Consider the following 22,138-nt stretch of genomic DNA (forward strand, 5'->3'; position numbering starts at 1 on the left):
GTTTTCTTTTCTCTCTCTCTTTTTTTTTTTTCTGAAGTGAGAAGCAGGAAGGCAGCAAGACAGACTCCCGCATGTACCCAACCAGGATCCACCGGCATGCCCACTAGGGGGTGAGGCTCTGCCCATCTGGGGCATCGCTCTGCCACAACCAGAGCCATTCTAGCGCCTGAGGCAGAGGCCATAGAGCCATCCTCAGCGCCCGGGCCAACTTTGCTCCAGTGGAGCCTTGGCTGCGGGAGGGGAAGAGAGAGACAGAGAGGAAGGAGAGGGGGAAGAGTGGAGAAGCAGATGGGTGCCTCTCCTGTGTGCCCTGATGGGGAATCGAACCTGGAACTTCCACACACCAGGCTGATGCTCTACCGCTGAGCTAACCCGCCAGAGCCTCATTTTTCTTTTTAGAGCCAGGGGCCATGAATGATCTCAGGAATCCCACCCTTCCGGGTGGCCCATTTAAAGAACTAGGATTGCTGCCAAAGCTGGCTAGACCCTCTGTGCAAGTCCCTGAGGTTTATTTAGACTTCTCTTTTCTCAATCTTAGAAACAGAAAAGCCTAGAACACCCACAGGCCTTTTTTCTATTCTCCCTCTCCTGTCTACTTCCTTAGGACTCCCTCAGCCTGGGGCCTGATATACCAGAGCTCTCAGGTTGAATGAGCTACTGTAGGTTGGAATGAGAGAATTTGATTGGATGTCTCAGTTTTAGAAAACTTCACACCCAAGTCTGGGTAAAAGCTGCTCCATAGTGGAGCACAATATACATTTTGGTGACTTTTTATCTCCCTGGTTAGACAGACACTACCCAATTCTTGTCCTCCCCACCTCCTTTTCTAGATCTGTGATGATCTAGGGCCTTTTATTAGTAGTATGTATACATATAACTTTTATTTTCATATAACTTTTTTTAAAGATTTTATTTATCCATTTTTATTGGGGGGGGAGAGAGAGAGAGAGAGAGAGAGAGAGAGAGAGAGAGAGAGAGGGAAAAGTGATAGAGAGAACAGGGGGAGGAGCAGGAAGCATCAACTCCCATATGTGCCTTGACTAGGCAAGCCCAGGGTTTTGAACCAGCAACCTCAGCATTCCAGGTCGACGCTTTATCCACTGCGCCACCACAGGTCAGGCCATATATAACTTTCTTGAAACAAAGGAAGTTTCAGATGCCACATCAAAGTTCAATCATACCTCTCTAACACCACACTTTCATGTCTTTGGAGTTGGGTGGTTTCCAATCTTCTCAGGCATCAAATTACACAAACTTTGTGGGGGTATTTTGTTTCCATTTATACTTCTACTTAACTTTACTAGCTCCTTTCCATAGGGAAACCTTACTTCCAGGTTCTGATAGACACTATTGTAAGACAAAAGCGGAAGAGATCAAAGATGTGGAATCTTCATACCTACATATTCCGAAAAACATGTTCTCAAACCAGGCTTAGGGAATTGAAAGTACCGTATTTTTTGCTCCATAAGATGTACCTTTTTTCCCCCAAAAGAGGAGAAAATACCCATACGTCTTATGGAGCAAAAAATACAGTAACTAAAAGCTTTCTTTTTTTTTTTTTTTTTTTTTTTTTTTTTTTTTTTTTTTGTATTTTTCTGAAGCTGGAAACAGGGAGGCAGTCAGACACACTCCCGCATGCGCCCGACCAGGATCCACCCGGCACGCCCACCAGGGGGCGTTGCTCTGTCGCAACCAGAGCCACTCTAGCGCCTGGGGCAGAGGCCAAGGAGCCATCCCCAGTGCCCAGGCCATCTTTTGCTCCAATGGAGCTTCGCCTGCGGGAGGGGAAGAGAGAGGCAGAGAGGAAGGAGAGGGGGAGGGGTGGAGAAGCAGATGGGCGCCTCTCCTGTATGCCCTGGCCGGGAATCGAACCTGGGACTTCCACACGCCAGGCCGACGCTCTACCACTGAGCCAACCGGCCAGGGCAAAAACTTTCTATTTCTGATAGAGCTGAATATAGTCCAAAAGACTCACCCATATTCTCAAAAAATTGAAAATCTGGGTTCAAATTAAGGGCAGGGCCTGGGGTTATCTGTTCAGAAACTTAGTATTCTACTTTAGGGACAAGACTTTTCATTCTAATCAGGCTCACAAATATAATTCAGATGCAAGTTTAGACATTTACTCAATGAGTATTTCCTGAGCACATCATAAGCCTTAGTTCTAAAACCTAGAAACAGCGAACAGTACAATGCTGTGCTTATGGAGATACACTGCAGTGGAGAACATATACCATATTTTTTCGCTCCATAAGATGCACGTGAGCATAAAACACACCTGGAGTTTTGAGAATAAGAAAAAAATACATATCCTGAACCAAACGGTGTCGTATTTAATAAAATACGGGCCTGACCTATGGTGGCGCAGTGGATAAAGTGTCGACCTGGAAATGCTGAGGTCGCCGGTTCGAAGCCCTGGGCTTGCCTGGTCAAGGCACATATGGGAGTTGATGCTTCCTGCTCCTCCCCCCTTCTCTCTCTTTCCTCTTCCTCTCTAAAAAATGAGTAAATTAAAAATAAAATAAATTTAATAAAATACAGTATTGTTCAGTATGTGCCTAAAACAGGGTAGGTAGAACATGGCCTTGGAGAGTGACTGGATTGTGAGCATTTGCACCCAGTTGGAACAGGGCAATTCTTTCGAGTCTACCCTTCCTATTTCTAAATCAATGTACATGGAATGTAATGGGAGTGTTCTTCATGTCACCCCTATAAATTAAAAAGCAGCTTTTAGCAAACTTCGGTAGCCCCAGTTGCCCTATCTCATCAAACCACTATTGTTTAAGAGGAACCACATCTAATAATTTCCAAATCAAAAATGGATCGACTAGCAAGATAAAAGACCTAGACTCACATATATCTCATTACCCACACCTCTTTCCTGTTAAAATTGAGGCTGAATGACCTGATGGTAAGGAATATTAAAGGTTAATAATTTGCTAAAATGGTAAATTAGTGTTCCTAAATTTTTATTACCTTTAGCGTTTAAACTTCCCTCTTCCACACCTTGCCTGTGGTGGCAGTATTCAATTGGGAATGCTGAAATCATTTGAATCTGTGCCAGAAACAGAAACATACCCTTGCTCACCCAAGTTCATATCCACTAAGCTCTTCTAAAAATGAACAGATAAGCCTAACTTCCAGAGAATAGTGGTTCTTTTATAACTCAATTGTCAGGTTAGCTAGAAAAGGTATATCAAGTGGAGTAATAGTTAATAGCTCACTTCTAACGGGGTCAAGACTTGTTGCTACAGTGAGAACCTTTCTCGGATTTCACTAAATGGTGCCAAATTGGATAAATTTTGTATAATCAGTTTCCACAATCCAATCCTCTTAATCCGAGTGCCAACTAGTGGCTGTTTAAAATATTTATATAAGCTGTCAGGCCCTGCTCCTTTGGATTGTCCCTTAAGTTTTCTGGTTTAACAGGCATCTGGTGTCCTCTTGTTTTTCCCTTTCTTAAACTTGAAATGTACAGTACCAAGTTTACCTTAAGTGTTGTGAGAGAAGGAAAATAAGAAACAGAAACAAGTTAAAAGCATTTTATTTAAAAAGTCTATTCATAAAACTGAATGATTGATTCAAGCTGCAGCAGAGCTCATGAAAACTGCATGGCAGTGAAAATGAAGTACACAGTGGCTCAGATAAAGGTTGTCCCCTAAGGATGTTCCTGTAAAAACAAAAATAAGGGTATGAAGCACTTTGTGTTCCAGTCACTTTATTAGCCCATTTTTATCAAATAATATTAAGTCTTTTTGGTTTTGAGGCAAAACCTTTTTTCTTTCCTTTGGCAATACCAAACAGTTACTGTCCATTACTTAATACTTACCTTTTACCCATGAGCTTGGAGAGATGAGTGTTTTATAACAGTTGATTAATCCTGTAGTAGACTCCTCCCTAGAAAAGCAAACACCCTTTAGAACTAGCTTTTCTGAGACCAAGCCCCAACTCAGGCTAAACCCCCACCCACCACTAATGGCCCACCCACCCTCCCACCATCATTTTGGGGCAGATTCTAATGCATTGAGCCATTGTTTTAAGGAAATGGGTCAAAGGAAGATAGGAAATGGATAAAAAAGGGCAAAACTATTATTCACAGTAGAGGCAGTTAAAGTGCTCATTTCCTTCATTTAAGTAGTCACAAGGGTGTCAATTTAAAACAATCCATCTCCAGAAAAACCAAATTCAGCTTAACTGGACTAGTTTTGGCTCAATATATTGAGAAAAATATAACAGAAAACTGGATTTTAGGTAACTATATGGAAGTAAAATCTGTTCTTACCTACCAGCATAGCAATAAAACCTTTCCTCCTGGTTCTGACTGCTAGTCCTAAGAGTCAGATGTGCCTTAACTCTTGTCTGCCTCCTTTCTTGCGATGGTCACTGAAATTTCACTCCCTCCTAGTTTTCATGGAGGGTGCCGTGGCCTGCCCCTGGCTTATCTGTACTCCACATACCACAAGTGTCTACTCTCAGCTGTAGAGTGTCTGAGCTCGGAGCCATTCGCGCTATACTTGCTAGCAGTTCCTAGTAGCTGAACATCTCTCCTGGATCTTTAAAGGCATTGTCAGGAATCCTGAGGTATCTGCAAACTCCCTCAATAGTTACGGTTCCACCTGCCATTGCAAACTCAGCCAATATCAAACCCTGGAACGGTATCATCCACCCATGCTTTCCCACCCACCACCACCTCCACCTCCCACCCACCTCCCCCACCCTCCCCTCCACAAAACTTCCAAGTAACACACCCATGGGATGAAATACAGTCCTAGTGATAAACAAATCTCTATGCTACTAGGTAGATACAATGGCACTGAAATTAAGGGCATCACAGGGAGAGCTCAAAAGAATCTATGTACAAACAACAATGACTGGAGATCAAGTTACTGTTATAAGATTTAGAAATCATTTTCTATACAATTAACATTTTAGGATAATGTGTGATCTTGTGCCACGCTTAAAGGGAAACTGCAGTTAGCATGTTTGTAAGCAATAAGGGTCCTCAACACCTCCATAATATTTATCTCCAAGTAGACTAGTGTGGTTAAAAAAAAAAAAAACCAACGAACTTCTATACAGACCCACCCAACCAGAACAAAAGTAAACTGCAGTTTTCCTTTAATGTAAGCCTGTTTTTGTGTAGGGTTAAGAAATTCTTACTGGTGCTGGTGTTTAAAAATGTCTCCCAAACACTTCTAATCCGTGGACTTTTGGGGTGGCATTAGCCAGCAGCTGTTTCTATTTTCTGGCAAAGTTTTGAACTTGAATTGTGATAGAGCATTCAACATTTTCAGGGGTAGTGGGTAGGGAAAGTCCAAAGCTTTGCCAGTCCCAAATCCATACAGTTGTCATTCCATTCAAGAGGATATTAAATCGTTTATTGATTACACATAATGGATGATACACAAACTTCATTCCCATCTATAATTTTATCCGGTACCATAATTCAATTTAGATATATTGCATATAGGATGTGCCAACAATCATTAATAACCAAATAAACCCGTGACTCTGCTTGGGTGACCCTTTTAATGGTGAACTCCAGGTCACAACACAGTAACTGTCAATTCAACTACATCAAGGTTTCTGAAGACAATGGCTTCTGTGGCCCAGCAGATTGCAAATAAATTTCAAATGGAACCTGGCATCATCCTGAAGAATTCTAACTTCACACTGGAGTAATTTACCAAGATGGCTTCAGAGTAGACTAACTTTACACAGCACATTTAAAAAAAGACACATTTATTCAGCGTCATGATCAGACTATTACATTTAGCAATCAACAGCATGGGTGCAAAAAAAAGAAAAAAAAAAAAGAAAAAGAAAAACTACATTAAAAACCCTTGTTGGAATGCTTTACACTTTCCACAGAACAGAAACTAAAATAACCTGTTATACAATTAGTCACAAATACAGTCCTCGAGTTTTTTTGCCCATTCACATGAGTATTGTCTAAAACATGTCTTCTTTGTAGCAGCTAGGCCCTGCCACCACTGTGCTTGGCTGAGTTCACAAATCTGTTGTAACCTGTAGCTTCCCTGTCACTTCTCTGGCTCTCCTCTCCTGCTAAGCTTTGTTTCCTGTTGAACAATATGGAATAAAGTTGTTAATCTAAACATATTAAGACTTAAGGCTACAATCCAACAGCAACTTTGTTTCCCACAAATTTTGCTAGTCTGCACATTAACTTAATTTTCACAATTTTACTGCAGTTACAATGTTAACTGTTACACTGCTTAGCAAAATTAGGGTTACGGGGCTGATTATCAATTATAAAAACTAAATCAAAATACAAAAAGGTGGTTGGTTACTTACCTGGCAGTAATTAAAACCTTCTGCCACTGCCATAGCTACTGCTGCTGCTGGAACCACCATAGCCACCTAAGAATAAAGTTTAAAGTTTGTTCCTTTAACTTTTGGAAGTGGCAATAGACACTTCTAAATTTGAGGCAACAAAACTCAAATCTGAGTTTAAGCTCAGATAACGTTTTCAATTATCGCAGGTTACTATTCACATAATTATTTTGAAGGTTTTAAACTGTCAGTGTTTTATCACTAGTGCCAATTGTAAATACACTTAGCCCTCTAACACTACATGAATTTACACATTCTATACCTTGGTTTCGAGGTTTGGCAAAGTACTGGCCTCCACCACCATAGGGACCAGAGCTTCTGCCTCCAAAGTTTCCTCCCTTCATGGGTCCAAAATTTGAAGATTGATTGTTGTAATTGCCAAAATCATTGTAGCTTCCGCCACCTCCAAAATTGCTTCCTAGGAATGAAAAGAGGGTTTTTATCTGTTGTTACTTGGGAAAGATGACAGCTCTGAAATCTATTCAGTGTTCAGAGTGGAAAAAACAAGTTGCATGATCTGCCTGCCTTCCTCCCAAAGGCATTCAGTTGAATAATCCAGTATTAAAAAAAATTTACCCAATTCACCACGACAACGCATACTGTATCTAAGCCTTGTAGGCTCTTACCCTTTCAGGGAGCACTGCAAACCTATGCTGGATACATCAACTAAGTGCCTATGGTCCCAAAGAAAACACTAAATCCTACTAGAGCTAATCTAGTTCTAGTTGAAGATGCCACTATCCACTTATTCATCTATTTGGGAGTGAGGCGGCCCAGCTTAAAGCTAGGAGGTAGCATAGCAAGCCCATTAAAGCATACCATGCAGTGTGCCACATAATGCTTTAAGAGCATCTAATCCCCACACGGGCATATATTCTACAAAACTAATCTAGCTACTGCACCAAGTACCTGGATCACTGGATACCTACCACTACCACCGCCAAAGCCGCCTCCGCCTCCTCCGTTGTTATAGCTGTCATAGCTGCCACTCCCGCCATAGCCACTGCCCTGGTTTCCATAACCCTGTCCACCACTTCCATAGCCTCTGCTTCCTCCAGAGTAACCAGGGCCGCCTCCTCCATAACCACCTACAAGAATACAATTCTTCTCAATAAGACAAAAGTATTCAACAATCAAAATCTTTTATGTGTAATGGGTAACAGCCTGCTTGCATCATGCTGTTATGGTCAGAGTTTAGCTTGTCATGCACCAGATATACTAGTTTTAGTCTACCAACCTATTCTGTAAGTCACCAAAACTTTTTACCTATTTCTATAAACAAAACAAAAAACCAAAACAAAAAGTACAAAACTTACCATCGTTACCAAATCCATTATAGCCATCCCCACTGCCACCATATCCACCTCCACCACGGCTGCCTCCAAAGCCACCTGGAAAAAAGCAGTTTTTAAAGCAGACTAAAAGTGTGTAAAATATATAAGCTGCAGGAGTTATAACCTTTAAACATAGATAATTAAACTTAAACCTTACTAACTGGTAACAACAAAAAGTATAACCAAAATCACCTCGACCACTGAAATTTCCTCCACGACCAAAGTTGTCATTCCCACCAAAACCACCTCCACGACCACCTCCGAAGTTTCCAGAACCACTTCGACCTTAACAAGAGAGGTTATGTTAAACCATACAGATTGAAATTGGTCTTTAAGGTTTAATTATAGCGCCAAACGCACCTCTTTGGCTGGATGAAGCACTAGCCATCTCTTGCTTAGATAGAGCTTTCCTTACTTCACAGTTGTGGCCATTCACAGTATGGTATTTCTGAACTAAAAAAACACAATTTCAGGGTTTAGAACACAACCCAGACTTCAGAACCCTTAGCAAACACTTAATTTGACACTCACTGACAATCTTGTCTACAGAATCATGGTCATCAAAGGTTACAAAAGCAAAGCCTCTCTTTTTGCCACTGCCTCTGTCAGTCATAATTTCAATCACTTCAATTTTTCCATACTGTTCAAAATAATCTCTCAGGTGGTGTTCTTCAGTGTCTTCTTTAATACCACCGACAAAGATCTTTTTCACGGTTAAGTGGGCACCAGGTCTTTGAGAATCCTAAGAGGAAAAAAAATTAAGTTATTTATATTAGTAAATATACACCAAAATTAAGTTATGAATCCCCAAATGTGTAATCCACTCGATAGCTTACTTCTCTCGAAACAGCCCTCTTTGGTTCCACAACTCTTCCATCCACCTTGTGTGGCCTTGCATTCATGGCTGCATCCACCTCCTCCACAGTGGCATAGGTGACAAACCCAAAGCCTCTGGAGCGCTTGGTATTTGGATCTCTCATCACCTGAGATGTCAATTCATTTAATACATGGTAAGACCATAAAAACTACTGCCATTTTCTTGGATAAAATAGAAAACGATGTATTAGCCCTTTACATAAAACCCGTTTCCCATCAACCATCTACCCGAAATTTATTAAGAGGGAGCCTTCTAAATCCACATCTTCCTCTTGTCAAGTTATTTCAAACTACAATCCTGTTAACAATCTTCATAAGCATTCAAAAACAAGGACAAGTGTATCAGCTAGTTCTACCGCTCATTTATTTCCTCCAAGCCTTACCACACAGTCTGTGAGCGTTCCCCATTGCTCAAAATGGCTCCTCAGACTCTCATCGGTTGTTTCAAAGCTCAAACCACCAATAAAGAGCTTCCGCAGCTGTTCTGGCTCCTTGGGAGACTAGGAGTAGGAGGGGAAAAAACGTTAACTGGGTCTATAACGCAAAACCTATCACTTGAAAAGAAGCAAAAGTAAACAGCAACGTGGGTAGCATTTATTGTCCCTTTGGGTCGCGGCATGCCACGTGCTTCACCCCACCGCGAGATGGTAAGCTGGGGCTGGGAAACAGCGAGCGCATGCGTCCCTGCTCCCGACGCACGCGTAACAAAAGGGCTGGGCGGGAGAAGTCCATCCCGAATAATAAAGCTATTTTTTTTTAAGAAACTCGCCAGAGACAAGGTTAAAAAAAAAAAAAAAAAAAAAAAAAGACTTAACGTGCCTAAAAGTTTTCCTGGGAAGGAGCCAGCCGAGAGAAATAAGGATTACAGGACGGCGGCCTCATGGCCACGACGAGGACAAAATGGCGACCTGAACTTTGGGAGGGGTAGGCCCTGGCCGCACCGAAGGACTGCCGAACGGAGAAGTGCAAGAAGCCAATCCAAACTGCATCCCACCGAACTCGAGAAGGGGCGAGAAAGAAAATTAATTTGGAGAGAGGGTCTTACCCACCTCTGACTTAGACATGCTGACTGCAGGGGAATAGACTTCAGCGATGCTCACTCCGCGACGTCCACCAGGAAAAAGGAGAGATCTAACGAACGTATCTGCCAGCCTACCTTCGGCCTCGCTTTTTTATCCCGCCTCCACCCTTACGGTATTGGTAGACTCCGCCCCTGAGTAGCTCTGATTGGATACTTGAAATAGTTTCGGCTACTATTGGTCTGTGAGACTGCATTACTGTTTAACGTCAGCCGTTTGGGCGTTTTACGCATTCTCCACCTCCCAGAATCCATTGGTCCCCGAGTAACATTACTCTTAGCTAGTCTGATTGGCTGGCCAACCAATCACTCATATTTGAATGTACCTAGGGTATTTAAATAACTTTTTAATCTTCCACGTCTCAAATATTACATTATACTTTTGTCAGAGTATGATTAATACTATGTATCAATAAGTAGCAAGAAATAATTTCATTTTTTGCAGCAACTTGTCTGCTAAGCGCATGTGTAGTAAAATGGCGAGTACGCAGGCGTATTAAGAAGTTCCGCTTGGCTCAAGAAACACGTGAAATGGCGGGCGGGAGACGGCGGCGAATCTACAGCGCCTGCGTAGTGGCGGAAGCTGTGTTCCGTTTTGCGCAGGCGTAGTGGGCGGAGAAAAAAAGGTCTGGTTTCAGGATTTTGTCGCGCAGGCGCAGAGAAGGACCCGTTTTGGCGGGCGGTTGGCGTTGCGCAGAAGACAGCGGTTGAGGTGGTTGCTATCCGGCCTCATCACAGAGAAAGAGAGAAGACATTAGCGTGAGTGATCGGCCTAGATCCTGGGTGAGTGGAGGACAGCCTTGCTTAGCCCTACGAGATCTTGGAACGACTCCAGTTAGGCCCGTTATTGTGTGAAATGAATGGAGCGCGGAAGTGGGGGTGAGTCGGGTCAACCAATGGAAGAACAGGGGCGGATATTTTTGTCCCCTTAGGTTGTGTGGAGCTTTGCCGCCGAAGGGATTGACCGGCAAGTATTTAGCCCAATTGGGTCTGCCTTTAGCTGCCGACTGATCGGTTCTTGGGCTATCGATATGTAAGAGGCGGGTCTTCTCCTGAGCAGCGTCTCACTAAGCCAATGAGCACGAAGCGCGCGGTAGGTTGGGCTCCTTGGATAGGCAACGGTTTGACTCCAATGGGAACTAAAGGAATAGGGCTGTTGAAGGGTTAGACCAAATCTGGAGCCAGTAAGGGAACAATCTATAGAGATCGCTCGGCCAGATTGTCCAGTCAGCACCCCCAAAGGACGGGTCTAATATTTGGTGTGGAGAGGAAGGGGATTCAATGCCTGTGATGGTGCATTGGGTGGATATTTTGTCCACGATGACTTCTCTAATGGAGCTTTTAGGTCTCCATCCCGTAAACTTCCTAGGGAAGCTATATATTTACTCCTGTATACCTCGAGTATGCCATTTCCCCCATATCTGTACATTACATCATCTATCATTGATTTTGGGGGGAGCAAGTGAAGTCTTTTGACTTTGAGAACTTGCTTCTTCAGAGAGATTGACTTGAAATTTTAGAACGAATGGAATAAAGCTCTATGTACGATCGTGGAAAGGCCCCCGAGAAAATCCACATAATGCATATTTCCACGAATAACTCAGTATTTGTAAATCCATAGAGTTTTGGAAGGCTACATAACTAAAGTTGTGTTATCTCTAGGGATACAGTGGGGTCAGGGCAAATTGGATATCTAATGTTTAGATCTTTACAGGGATAGTAATTTGTGATTAAAATTAAGTTAAAAATCAGCTGTTTTTTGCCTGACCTGTGGTGGCGCAGTGGATAAAGCGTGGACCTGGAACACTGAGGTCGCAGGTTCATAACCCTGGGCTTGCCTGGTCAAGGCACATATGGTAGTTGATGCTTCCTGCTCCTCCCCCCTTTCTCTCTCTCTCTCTCTCTCTCTCTCTCTCCTTTCTAAAATGAATAAATAAATTTTAAAAAAATCAGCTGTTTTTTGTGTTTCCATTCATAATCACCTTCTCACCACCATTTTTTACACCTCAAAAGAGCTGTTTTTCCCTTAGGAACTAAGGTGATTCTGGTCTAGAAGTATAATTTTTTTTTTTTTGTATTTTTCTAAAGTTGGAAACGGGGAGGCAGTCAGACAGACTCCCGCATGCGCCTGACTAGGATCCACCCGGCATGCCCACCAGGGGGCAACCAGAGCCATCCTCAGCGCCCGGGGCCAACTTTGCTCCAATGGAGCCTCGGCTGCAGGAGGGGAAGAGAGAGACAGAGAGGAAGGAGAGGGGGAGGGGTGGAGAAGCAGATGGGTGCTTCTCCTGTGTGCCCTGGCTGGAATCGAACCTGAGACTCCCGCACGCCAGGCCGACGCTCTACCACTGAGCCAACCGGCCAGGGCCTAGAAGTATAAAATTTAAAAGTAGCTTTTTTTTTTTCTTAATGAGAGAAGGGGAGATAGTGAGACAGATGTCCACTTGCAACCTGACTGGAATTCACCTGGAATCCCTGTTTGGGGCCGATGCTGGAGTACTGAACTATTTTTAGTGCCTGAGGCTGTTGCTAGGAACTACCGAGCTGTCCTCAGCAGGCAGGTGATGCTAGAACCAATTGAGCCACTGACTGTGGGAGGGGAAGGGGGAGAGGGAGGAGGAGAGAAGCAGATGGTTGCTTCTCCTGTGTGCCCTGACCAGGAATCAAACCGAGCAACATCTGTCCGTGTACCCGGCTGAGGTTCTATCCACTGAGCTACCAGCCAGGGCCAAAAAGCAACTTTTTGAGTACTTTGTACATGCTAGGCATCAGGTTAGGTGCTTTACAAGGATTATCCATGCCCTAGGTGCCTTTTTCTTATGTCTCTTTGAGGAACTTCCCAACATATATATCTTTTCTTTACACCATTAAAGAGTTTCTGAGCCTCTCTTTTTGCTGTTTTTCTGAGGCTGTCTGAATTTGGATAAGAAGGAAGGTGATATTTAGGGTATTGCAGCAGGAGGGCACATCCATCACCTGGATTTTTCTTTTGCCTTTTGATTATACTTCCTTCAAAGTGTTTATTGAACATGCAGTCCATTTCCTGTTGGTAATACCCATTCTTATTCTAAGATCTTTAGTTAAATAAATTTTTATTACATTTTGGCTACATTACAAATTTTTATTACATTTGGTACATATGAAGTACCATTATGGTTAGAGATCTTGATGATTTAAAAGATGATTTTAGTTTAGCTTACAGTGAACAGAGGAGGGATTTTCACGTTCTGGCACTTGCCAAAGGACAAACCTATTTCATATTTGATTATATACTATTTGTAGGTATACTAATAACAGCTGCTTAGTTTATAAGAACTAAAAGGTTATAGGTTAAGGATATCTCTACCTTATTTAAGTTCAAAAAGAATACAATTTGGTGTACAGAGTTTCTCAATGGTAGCACCATTGAAATTTTTGGCAGGGTAAATGCATCTCACCTCCTCCCATCCCCATTTGTGACAATCAAAATGTCTCCAGACATTGCCAGATGTTGTCGGGTGTGTTGTTGGAGCAAAATCTTCAATAGTTGAAAACCATTGATCTAAAATGACAGAAGTAGGCCCTGGCTGGTTGGCTCAGTGGTAGAGTGTCGGCCTGGTGTGCAGGAGTCCTGGGTTCGATTTCCGGCCAGGGCACACAGGAGAAGCACCCATCTGTTTCTCTACCCCTCCCCCTCTCCTTCCTCTCTTGTCTCTCTTTTCCCCTCCCGTAGCCAAGGCTCCCTTGGAGCAAAGTTTGCCCAGGCGCTGAGGATGGCTCTGTGGCCTCTGCATCAAGCGCTAGAATGGCTCTGGATGCAACAGAGCAATGCCCCAGATGGGCAGAGCATCGCCCCCTGGTGGGCATGCCGGGTGGATCCCGGTTGGGCACATGCGGGAGTCTGTCTGCCTCCCCGTTTCCAACTTCAGAAAAATACAAAAAAATAAAATGACAGAACTAGAATTAATTATCTTGTCAAAATCTTTTACTAATTGGAAACTTGAGGGAGAAGATGGGTGAAGTATTTAGGAAATGACCGTTGGTAAATGAATCACTAAATCCTAATGATTACCTCTTCAGATATAGAGTGATCATTGTTGTATTGGATAAAAGGAAAATTTCATTAAGTTTTTTTTTTTACCATTGATTGTATCTTATGTTTGGCTTCCTAAAATAATGACATGTGTTTTCTAGGAAGTTAGACTTGCTTCAAATGCTTCTTGCATTTCACCTGAGTTAAGCGTCTTTCCTTTTCTGGGATTCTTTTGGATCAGTGTCTCGAACCTTTTTTAACCTTGATCCTCAATGAGAAATATATTTTATACTGACTCTCTACACACATTGAAACAAACTTGTACAAATAAATGTATAAAGCACTGTGATAGATTTTGTATCTACAGTACACTATTTCATTTTCCTAAGAACATAGGTCATTTTCTGCTGGTTTCACAGCTGTATACAGACTCACAGTTTAAAGAAAAAAGAAAAACAGCTGATCTATAGAATAGGTAACCAAATTATGCCACCTTAGATTACTCTCTGAGTGGATTCCCCCAGTCTCCATTCCCAGGTACTTAGGTGTATAAACACATTATTCAGTGACCACTCATTTGATGTTTTCTGTATATTTTAATTTGAAACATTTCAGGATTTGAACATAGTTTTTGGTTTACAAATACCAAAACCATAGTGTGTGGTATACAAATACAAATCGCTTGTTTTATTGTGAATTATCTTACCATGTCATAGTCAATATAGGTCTGATGAACATTTCTTTAGTGGGAAGATTTTATAATATTTAAAGCCTGACCAGGTGGTGGCACAGTGGATAGAGCATCAATCAGCCTGGGTTGCTGAGGACCCAGGTTCCAAACCCTGAGCTCACCAGCTTAAGCGCAGGGTCGCGGGTTTGAATGTGGGATCATAGATATGATGCCCCGTGGTTACTGGCTTGCACACCAAATTGCTGGCTTGAGCAAAGGAGTCACTTGCTCAGCTGCAGGCCCCCTTCCCCCAAGTACACATGAGAAAGCAATGAACAACTACGGTGCCACAACTATGAGTTGGTGCTTCCTGTCTCTCTCCTTTTCTGTCTGTCTCTGTCTTTCTGTCTGTCTGTCTCCCTTAAAAGCTGGGGAAAGTGAAACAAGGAGGGGCCTAGGACAGAAGCAGCAGCAGTAGAAAGTCTAGGTGAGGCTGCTTTGGCTCTAGAAATGATATGGGAAAGTGAGTGTGATTCTGGGGCTGGGTGTTGGGGGTCCTCTGGTGGGGAAATTTTAGTGGGTAGTTTTTCATTGAAGTTCTGAGAGTATCACATTGGAATTTTCTAAATTTAGACTTTTTTTTTTTGTCTTTGGGGAACCTGGCTTGCTTGTTAATACAAAATTTTGAGCCTATGTTACAAAAATTAAATTTCAAGCTCTTGTGTTTAGTTCTTAGAGGCACACTATTTTAGCCAAACCTAAAAGAGAAAATAACACATCTTCACTGGAAACCAGTCAGCAGGTGAGCAGAATGATGTTTGAGAAAAAAGGAAGAACATACTTTTGAGGTGACTGGGTTTTTTATATGTCTAGGAAAGTTCTGTTGTTTACAGAGCCCTGACAGTAACTCCAGAAAATAGAGAAAGGTGTTCAGGGCACAAAATTTTCTGAGAAAGATAAGTATTTTTTGCTTTTATTGAGGTATTTTATTTAAACATGTAGCGTGATTTATCTTACTAGAATAGCCCCTTTAACAACCTCTGGTAAAGCATTTCTTTCCTTTTTTATTCTTTTACTTGCTTTATTTTATTTTTTTTAATTTGCCCATTCTGAGGTGTATTTTTAGGATTCTATTGTAATACTTACTACATAAAAAAATGTAAAAAACACTTAGTGTTAAACATTACTTGCTCTATTTTTATTTCCATTTACCTTACATGAAATTGAGTCTAAAGCTGTGTACTATAGATACTGATTTTTAAAAATATTAAATTACAGTGTGAACTATTGCTTGTAATGGACTTAGTACGATCGTTACTTACACGTTGTTATTCATGAACTTGGACTCTGGGTTATCATCTTTTTCCCTGATGTAAATAAACTTTAATTTTCCTTTGCTCCTTGTAGAGGATGGCTTTAGCTGATCATTGTACTAATGGGAAGAAGTCCAGGTCATCCTGAGAAGAGTTGGCTTGTGCAGAGTCCAAAATGCAGATTTGTTGGATTTTTGTAAGCCACTTGAAGGCACATATTCATTTCTGATGACAACTTTACACTTGTGTTGGCAGAACATCCACAGTGACAACTGTTGCCTATGTTTAGTCTGTCCAGGAGCTCTACCAGCTAGCATGTTTGGGGGGAAACCTACACTCTTTTTCTTAGCAGCTATGTAAGTATTAAACCTTTCTGAGTTTGTCTTTTCAGATCTGCCAATATTTTTGAGTAAATTGCAACCTGTGATTGTCTCGATTTACCATTCAAAATGAGGGATTCGAAGTTTTAGGCAGTCTTTAGGTAAATTGAAGCACACTTCTTTTCAAATCAGAATTGGTTTTATGTGTCCAGTTCACAATTTTTAAAATTTTATTTTCCCTGGCCTGACGTGTGGTGGCGCAGTGGATAAAGCATCGACCTGGAATGCTAAGGTTGCTGGTTTGTGCCCCATCAAGGCACAAATGGGAGTTAATTCTTCCTGCTCCCCCCACTTCACTAAAAACAAATAATTAATTAATTTTAAAAGGAAAACATTTTATTTCCTCTATATGTTAGTTTCTTTCTTTCTTTTTTTTAAAGAGACAAACATTGCCTGACCTGTGGTGGCGCAGTGGATAAAGCGTAGACCTGGAATGCTGAGGTCGCCGGTTCAAAACCCTGGGCTTGCCTGGTCAAGGCACATATGGGAGTTGATGCTTCCTGCTCCTCCCCCTGTTCTCACTCTATCTCTCCCTCTCCCTCTCTCTCCCCCCTCTCTCTAATAAAAATGAATAAAAAAAAAAAAGATAAAAAAAAAAAAAAAAGAGACAAACATTGATCTGTTCTGATATGTGCCCTGATCAGGAATAGAACCAGCAACCTCTATGCACTTGGATGATGCCTTAACCAACTGAGCTATCCGGCCAGGGGTTTCTTTTCTTTCTTTGTTTCTTTTTTTAAATCTTGCTGTGTGTTAGTTTCTTGTGACTGCTGTGACAAATTAACACAATCTTGGTGGCTTCAAACAACAGGAATTTATTGTCACAGTACTGGAGGTTCAAAGTTTGTAATTAATGTGTTGAGCCTCCTGGAGGCTCTAGGGGAGAGAGCCCCTTCCCTCAGTGTATTTCTGTCAATTCCTTTTTCTGCCTCTCTTATAAGGATACATGTGATTGCATTTAAGGCCCACCCAGATAATCTAGGAGAAATTCTCCTTTCACATCTTTTTTTTTTTCCTGAAGTTGGAAATGGGGAGGCAGTCAGACAGATTCCCGCATGCGCCCAACTGGGATCCACCCGGCACGCCCACCAGGGGGCAATGCTCTACCCATCTGGGGCGTCGCTCTGCCGCAATCAGAGCCATTCTAGCGCCTGAGGCAGAGGCCACAGCCATCCTCAGCGCCCCGGGCCAACTTTGCTCCAATGGAGTCTTGGCTGGGGGAGGGGTGGAGAAGCAGATGGGCGCTTCTCCTGTGTGCCCTGGCTGGGAATTGAACCTGGGACTCCTGCAGGCCAGGCTAACGCTCTACCACTGAGCCAACTGGCCAGGGCCTTTTTGTTGTTTTCTACAAGAGGGAGAGAGATGAGAAGCATCAACTTGTCATTGTATCACTTTAGTTGTTCATTGATTGCTTCTCATTCATGCCTTAGCTGGGAGTGGGACTCCAACTGAGCAAGTGACCCCTTGCTCAAAGCCAGCGACCTCAGACTCATGTTGATGATCCCATGCTCAAGCCAGTGAGCCTGCACTCAAGCTGGTGACCTTGGGGTTTTGAACCTGGGACCTAGCATCCAGGCCAATGTTTTGTCCACTGCTCCACCACTGGTCAGGTGTTGGAATTTGTTTTTGAAGTCAGTAACTTTAAGTGCAAATCAAGAACTCACCCAGTATTTTGGTTGGGTAATTTTGCCTAGGAATTGATAGAAGACAGTTGTTGGCTGGTTGTCAGCTCCTTGGGGTATTATCAACGTAGGATAACAAACCTGTACTTACTAATTGTGTATGATTTTTCTAAGGAGAGTATAATGGACTAGCTGGGCCATTCTTTAACTTTCATCCTATGGCTATGAACTTTGTAGTCTGAATGTCCTTTCTAGTAAGAGCAGTTTGTCAAAATTAAACACTAACGGATTATTTTACCTGAAACTAGGTCATGGGCCTCCTTTTAGAAATTTTCACATGCAGTTGTGTTCTTCAAATTTACTAAGTTCCTGTTCCATTATGCTTCATTACTAGGAAGGACAATAGAAAGCATGGGATTAAGATGGTGTTGTTCAAAGAACTATTTCAAGATCAAGTTAAAAAAGAAAGTTTTATAACATACTCATTATCTATTTCTTCCATGGAGAGGAGAAACCAAACTGAATTCCAGTATTCTTCTGATTGTAATCTACATCTTTTTTTTCTTTTTTGAGAGGAGGGGAGATAGACTCCCACACAAGCCTTGACTGGGATCTACCCAGCGACCCCCCATGTGGGGCCATGCTCACACTGAGCTATTTTTAGCACCTGAGGTGGAGAACATCTGCCCTTCTCAGCACCCAGGCAGTTGTGCTCCACCAATGACTGCAGGAGGGGAAGGGGGGGTTGGAGGAGGAGTAGAGAAGAAAATGGGTGCTTCTCCTGTGTGCCCTGACCAGGAATCAAACCCAGGACATCCACACACCGGGCTGGTGCTCTACCACTGAGCCATCTGGCCAGGGCCATAATCTACATGTCTTAAAGCATATTTATATCTGAGCCAGCAGGCATAATTATGTCATAATAAAATGCCCTATGCTAAAGAGGTCAACCAACAGGTTGGGAAATCTATCTTAAGTTTGGTTTTTAGACTGACCAGGCAGTGGTGCAGAAGATAGAGCATCGGACTGGGATGCAGAGGACCCAGGTTCAAGACCCCAAGGTTGCCAGCTTGAGCGTGTGCTCATCTGGTTTGAGCAAGGCTCACCAGCTTGGATCCAAGGTTGCTGGCTCGAGCAAGGGGTTACTTGGTCTGCTGTAGCCTCCGGGTCAAGGCACATATGAGAAAGCAATCAGTGAACAACTAATGTGTTGCAACAAAAAACTAATGATTGATGCTTCTCATCTCTCTCTGTTCCTGTCTGTCCCTATCTATCCCTCTCTCTGACTCTCTCTCTGTCACTGTAAAAAAAAAAAAGTTTGGTTTCTAAGGCAGATACTTAAACTTCATGTGCCTTGTTTTTCATCAAGGCATATGGAGTAAGTCAGTAAGATTCACCTCAGATGGAATTGTGGAGTATAATACTGCCAATTTGTTCAGTACTTTACAATAATAAATTATACCAAAGGATCTGATAAAACATAGGCAAACCTCATTTATATGAGTAGTGGGAAACAAACATACATAAAACTTATAGATAGTTCAGAAAATTCATTAAAATTATCTTTTTTTTTTTTCCCCCCCTGAAGTTGGAAACGGGAGGCAGTCAGACAGATTTCCGCATGCGCCTGACCGGGATCCACCCTGCACACCCACCAGGGGGCGATGCTCTGTTGCAACCAGAGCCATTCTAGCGCCTGAGGCACAGGCCATAGAGCCATCCTCAGCGCCCGGGCCAACTTTGCTCCAATGGAGCCTTGGCTGCGGGAGGGGAAGAGAGAGAGAGGAAGGAGAGGGGGAGGGATGGAGAAGCAGATGGGCGCTTCTCCTGTGTACCCTTGCCGAGAATCAAACCCGGGACTCCTGCACGCCAGGCCGACGCTCTACCACTGAGCCAACCAGCCAGGGCAAAATTATCATTTTTTTTTTTTAGCTTTTAATTATTTTTATTTATTTATTTATTTTAGAGGAGGGGGGAGAGAGAGAGAGAGAGAGAGAGAGAGGGAGGAGGGGTGGAGGAGCAGGACGCTTCAACTCCCATATGTGCCTTGACCGGGCAAGGCCAGGGTTTTGAACCGGCGACCTCAGCATTCCAGGTCAATGCTTTATCCACTGCACCACCACAGGTCAGGCAAAATTATCATTTTTTAAAGATTTTATTTATTGGCTGACCAGGCGCTGGTACAGTGGATAGAGCGTCGGACTGGGATGCAGAGGACCCTGGTTTGAAACCCTGAGGTTGCCAGCTTGAGCGCGGGCTCATGTGGTTTGAGCACAGTTCACCAGCTTGAACCCAAGGTGGCTGGCTTGAACAAGGGGTCACTCGCTCTGCTGTAGGCCCCCCCTCCATCAAGGCACATGTGAGAAAGTAATCAATGAACAATGGAGCCACAATGAAGAGTTGATGCTTCTCATCTCTCTCCCTGTCTGTCCTTATCTATCTGTCTATCTGTCTGTCTGTCTCTCTCTCTCTGTCTCTGTCTCTGTCACACATAGAAAAAGATTTTATTGATTTGAGAGGGAAGGTGGGGGTAGAAGGGACAGGAAGCATCTTTTTTTTTTTTTTTATTCATTTTAGAAAGGAAAGAGAGAGGGAGAGAGAGAGAGAAGAGAGAGAGAAGGGGGGGAGGAGCAGGAAGCATCAACTCCCATATGTGCCTTGACCAGGCAAGCCCAGGGTTTCGAACTGGTGACCTCAGCATTTCCAGGTCGATGCTTTATCCACTGTGCCACCACAGGTCAGGCCAGCATCTCGCTTCTATATGTGCCTTGAGTGGGCAAGCCTGGGGTTTTGAATTGGCGACCTTAGCACTCCAGGCCCACTGTGCCACCACAGGTCAGGCTCATTAAAGTTATTTTTAACTCCCTCTTTCATCAAGCAATTTACATTCTGTTTAGTGTATATTTTTAAAAATGTCTTGTTCTTTTTCCATAACAGACATGAGGTAGGTAAGGAAAATATCTAACAGTAGGTTAAATAATAAAGGGATCAATTCATCAAGAGGACACAACAATCCTACATTTTGCACAACTGAGAATAAAGCTTTGAAATATATGAAAGAAAAAACAATAAAACTTAAGTATATTCATCTGCAATTATGTTAAACACACTTCTGTGTAACCCATCGGTCAAAGAAGAACTCACAAAGAAAATTAGAAAGTATTTTGAACTGAATAAAAATAATAGCATGACATATCAAAATTTGTGAGATGTAACTAAGACAGTGCTTAGAGAGAAATTTATAGTAGTATTAAGTGCTTCAGTAAAAGCTAAAAGGCCTAAAGTAAGTGACCTATTTTTCTACCTTATGAATCTAGAAAAAAGAGCAAATTAAACCAAAGGAAGCAGAATAAAGGAAGCAATAAGTAATTGATGAAAAAACAAAAACAGAAAGATCAATGAAACTGAAAGTGGATGTTCTGATAAAACTAATAAACTGGGTTGCATTTCTCAGGGATTTGGCATGATGATGGGGCCAACTTGGACTTGGTGAACATGTTAAGGACACTACTCTTTTATGGATTCTTGCTGTATTGGCCAAGAGTTTGCTTAAAGGCTTTTAATCACTGTAAAAAAAATAGAAGACTGGATAAAGAAGATGGGGCACATATACACCATGGTATACTAGTCAGCTAGAAGAAATGATGACATCGGATCACTTACAGCAGAATGGTGGAATCTTGATAACATTATGCGGAGTGAAATAAGCGAATCAGAAAAAACAAGAACTGCAGGATTCCATACATTGGTGGGACATAAAAGCGAGACTAAGAGACATGGACAGGAGTGTGGTGGTTACAGGGGGTGGGGGGAGGGAAGGAGGGAGAGGGGGAAGGGGAGGGGGAGGGGTACAAAAAAAAAAACGATAGAGGGTGACGGAGGATGATCTTTCTTTTGGTGATGGGTATGCAGCAGAATTGAATGACAAGATAACCTGGAAATGTTTTCTTTGAATATATGTACCCTGATTTATTGATGTCACCCCATTAAAATAAAAATTTATTTATAAAAAAAAAACTTTAATAAACTAAAAAAAAAACACCTAAAAAAACCTAATAAACTAAGAAAGTCTTATCAGGGAGAAAAAAAGAAGATACAAATTATTAGTATCAGGAGTAAAAGAGAAAGCATATCATTGCTTATTTTACAGGCATTAAAATAGTAATAAGGGAATATTGTGAACAACTATGCCAGTACATTCAGTGTCTTAGATGAAATGAATCACCTCCTTGAAGGACAAACTGCCAAAGCTCACTTCAGAATACAGAACTTCAGGCCTGACCTGTGGTGGCGCAGTGGGATAAAGCGTCGACCTGGAACACTGAGGTCGCCGGTTCGAAACCTTGGGCTTGCCTGGTCAAGGCACATATGGGAGTTGATGCTTCCTGCTCCTCCCCCTTCTCTCTCTGTCTCTCTCTCTCACTCCTCTTTCTCTAAAAAAAAAAATCAATAAATAAAATATTTAAAACCCTGGACTTGCCTAGTGAAGGCACATATGG

The 22,138-nt window shown here is 42.4% G+C and overlaps 2 protein-coding genes across 9 annotated transcripts in view; one reads left to right on the forward strand and one right to left on the reverse strand.

The window, feature by feature from the left end:
* Positions 1 to 3,528: 3,528 nt before the first annotated feature.
* HNRNPA1 (heterogeneous nuclear ribonucleoprotein A1) lies at positions 3,529 to 9,746 on the reverse strand. 4 transcript variants are annotated; one of them, XR_010729167.1, is made up of 12 exons: positions 9,614 to 9,746; positions 8,948 to 9,064; positions 8,525 to 8,671; positions 8,220 to 8,430; positions 8,049 to 8,141; positions 7,881 to 7,973; positions 7,671 to 7,745; positions 7,284 to 7,442; positions 6,617 to 6,772; positions 6,316 to 6,381; positions 3,830 to 3,897; positions 3,529 to 3,670 (listed from the first exon to the last, which is right to left on the reverse strand). XR_010729167.1 is itself a non-coding variant. In XM_066258515.1 (11 exons), exons 1-10 carry the CDS (start codon positions 9,626 to 9,628, stop codon positions 6,326 to 6,328), a joined length of 1,122 nt encoding a protein of 373 aa, XP_066114612.1. In that variant the 5' UTR covers positions 9,629 to 9,746; the 3' UTR covers positions 5,357 to 6,080; positions 6,316 to 6,325. The 4 variants fall into 4 exon arrangements, 3 of the variants coding, with proteins under 3 accessions (XP_066114612.1, XP_066114613.1, XP_066114614.1); XM_066258515.1 differs by lacking the exons at positions 3,529 to 3,670; positions 3,830 to 3,897 and adding an exon at positions 5,357 to 6,080; XM_066258516.1 differs by lacking the exons at positions 3,529 to 3,670; positions 3,830 to 3,897; positions 7,881 to 7,973 and adding an exon at positions 5,357 to 6,080.
* A 528-nt stretch (positions 9,747 to 10,274) lies between these two features.
* The window catches only part of CBX5 (chromobox 5), a 55,195-nt gene continuing 43,331 nt past the window's right edge, over positions 10,275 to 22,138 (forward strand). Inside the window, exon 1 of one of the 5 annotated variants that reach the window (XM_066258526.1) lies at positions 10,275 to 10,401. The gene's annotated coding sequence lies outside the window, so the exon portion shown is untranslated. Of the gene's footprint in view, positions 10,522 to 22,138 lie in introns of all 5 variants that reach the window. The other 4 variants (XM_066258525.1, XM_066258529.1, XM_066258527.1 and 1 more) reach the window with 4 other exon arrangements.

This window comes from Saccopteryx bilineata, chromosome 2, assembly GCF_036850765.1.
Source record: "Saccopteryx bilineata isolate mSacBil1 chromosome 2, mSacBil1_pri_phased_curated, whole genome shotgun sequence".
In the NCBI taxonomy this organism is placed as follows: Eukaryota; Metazoa; Chordata; class Mammalia; order Chiroptera; family Emballonuridae; genus Saccopteryx; species Saccopteryx bilineata.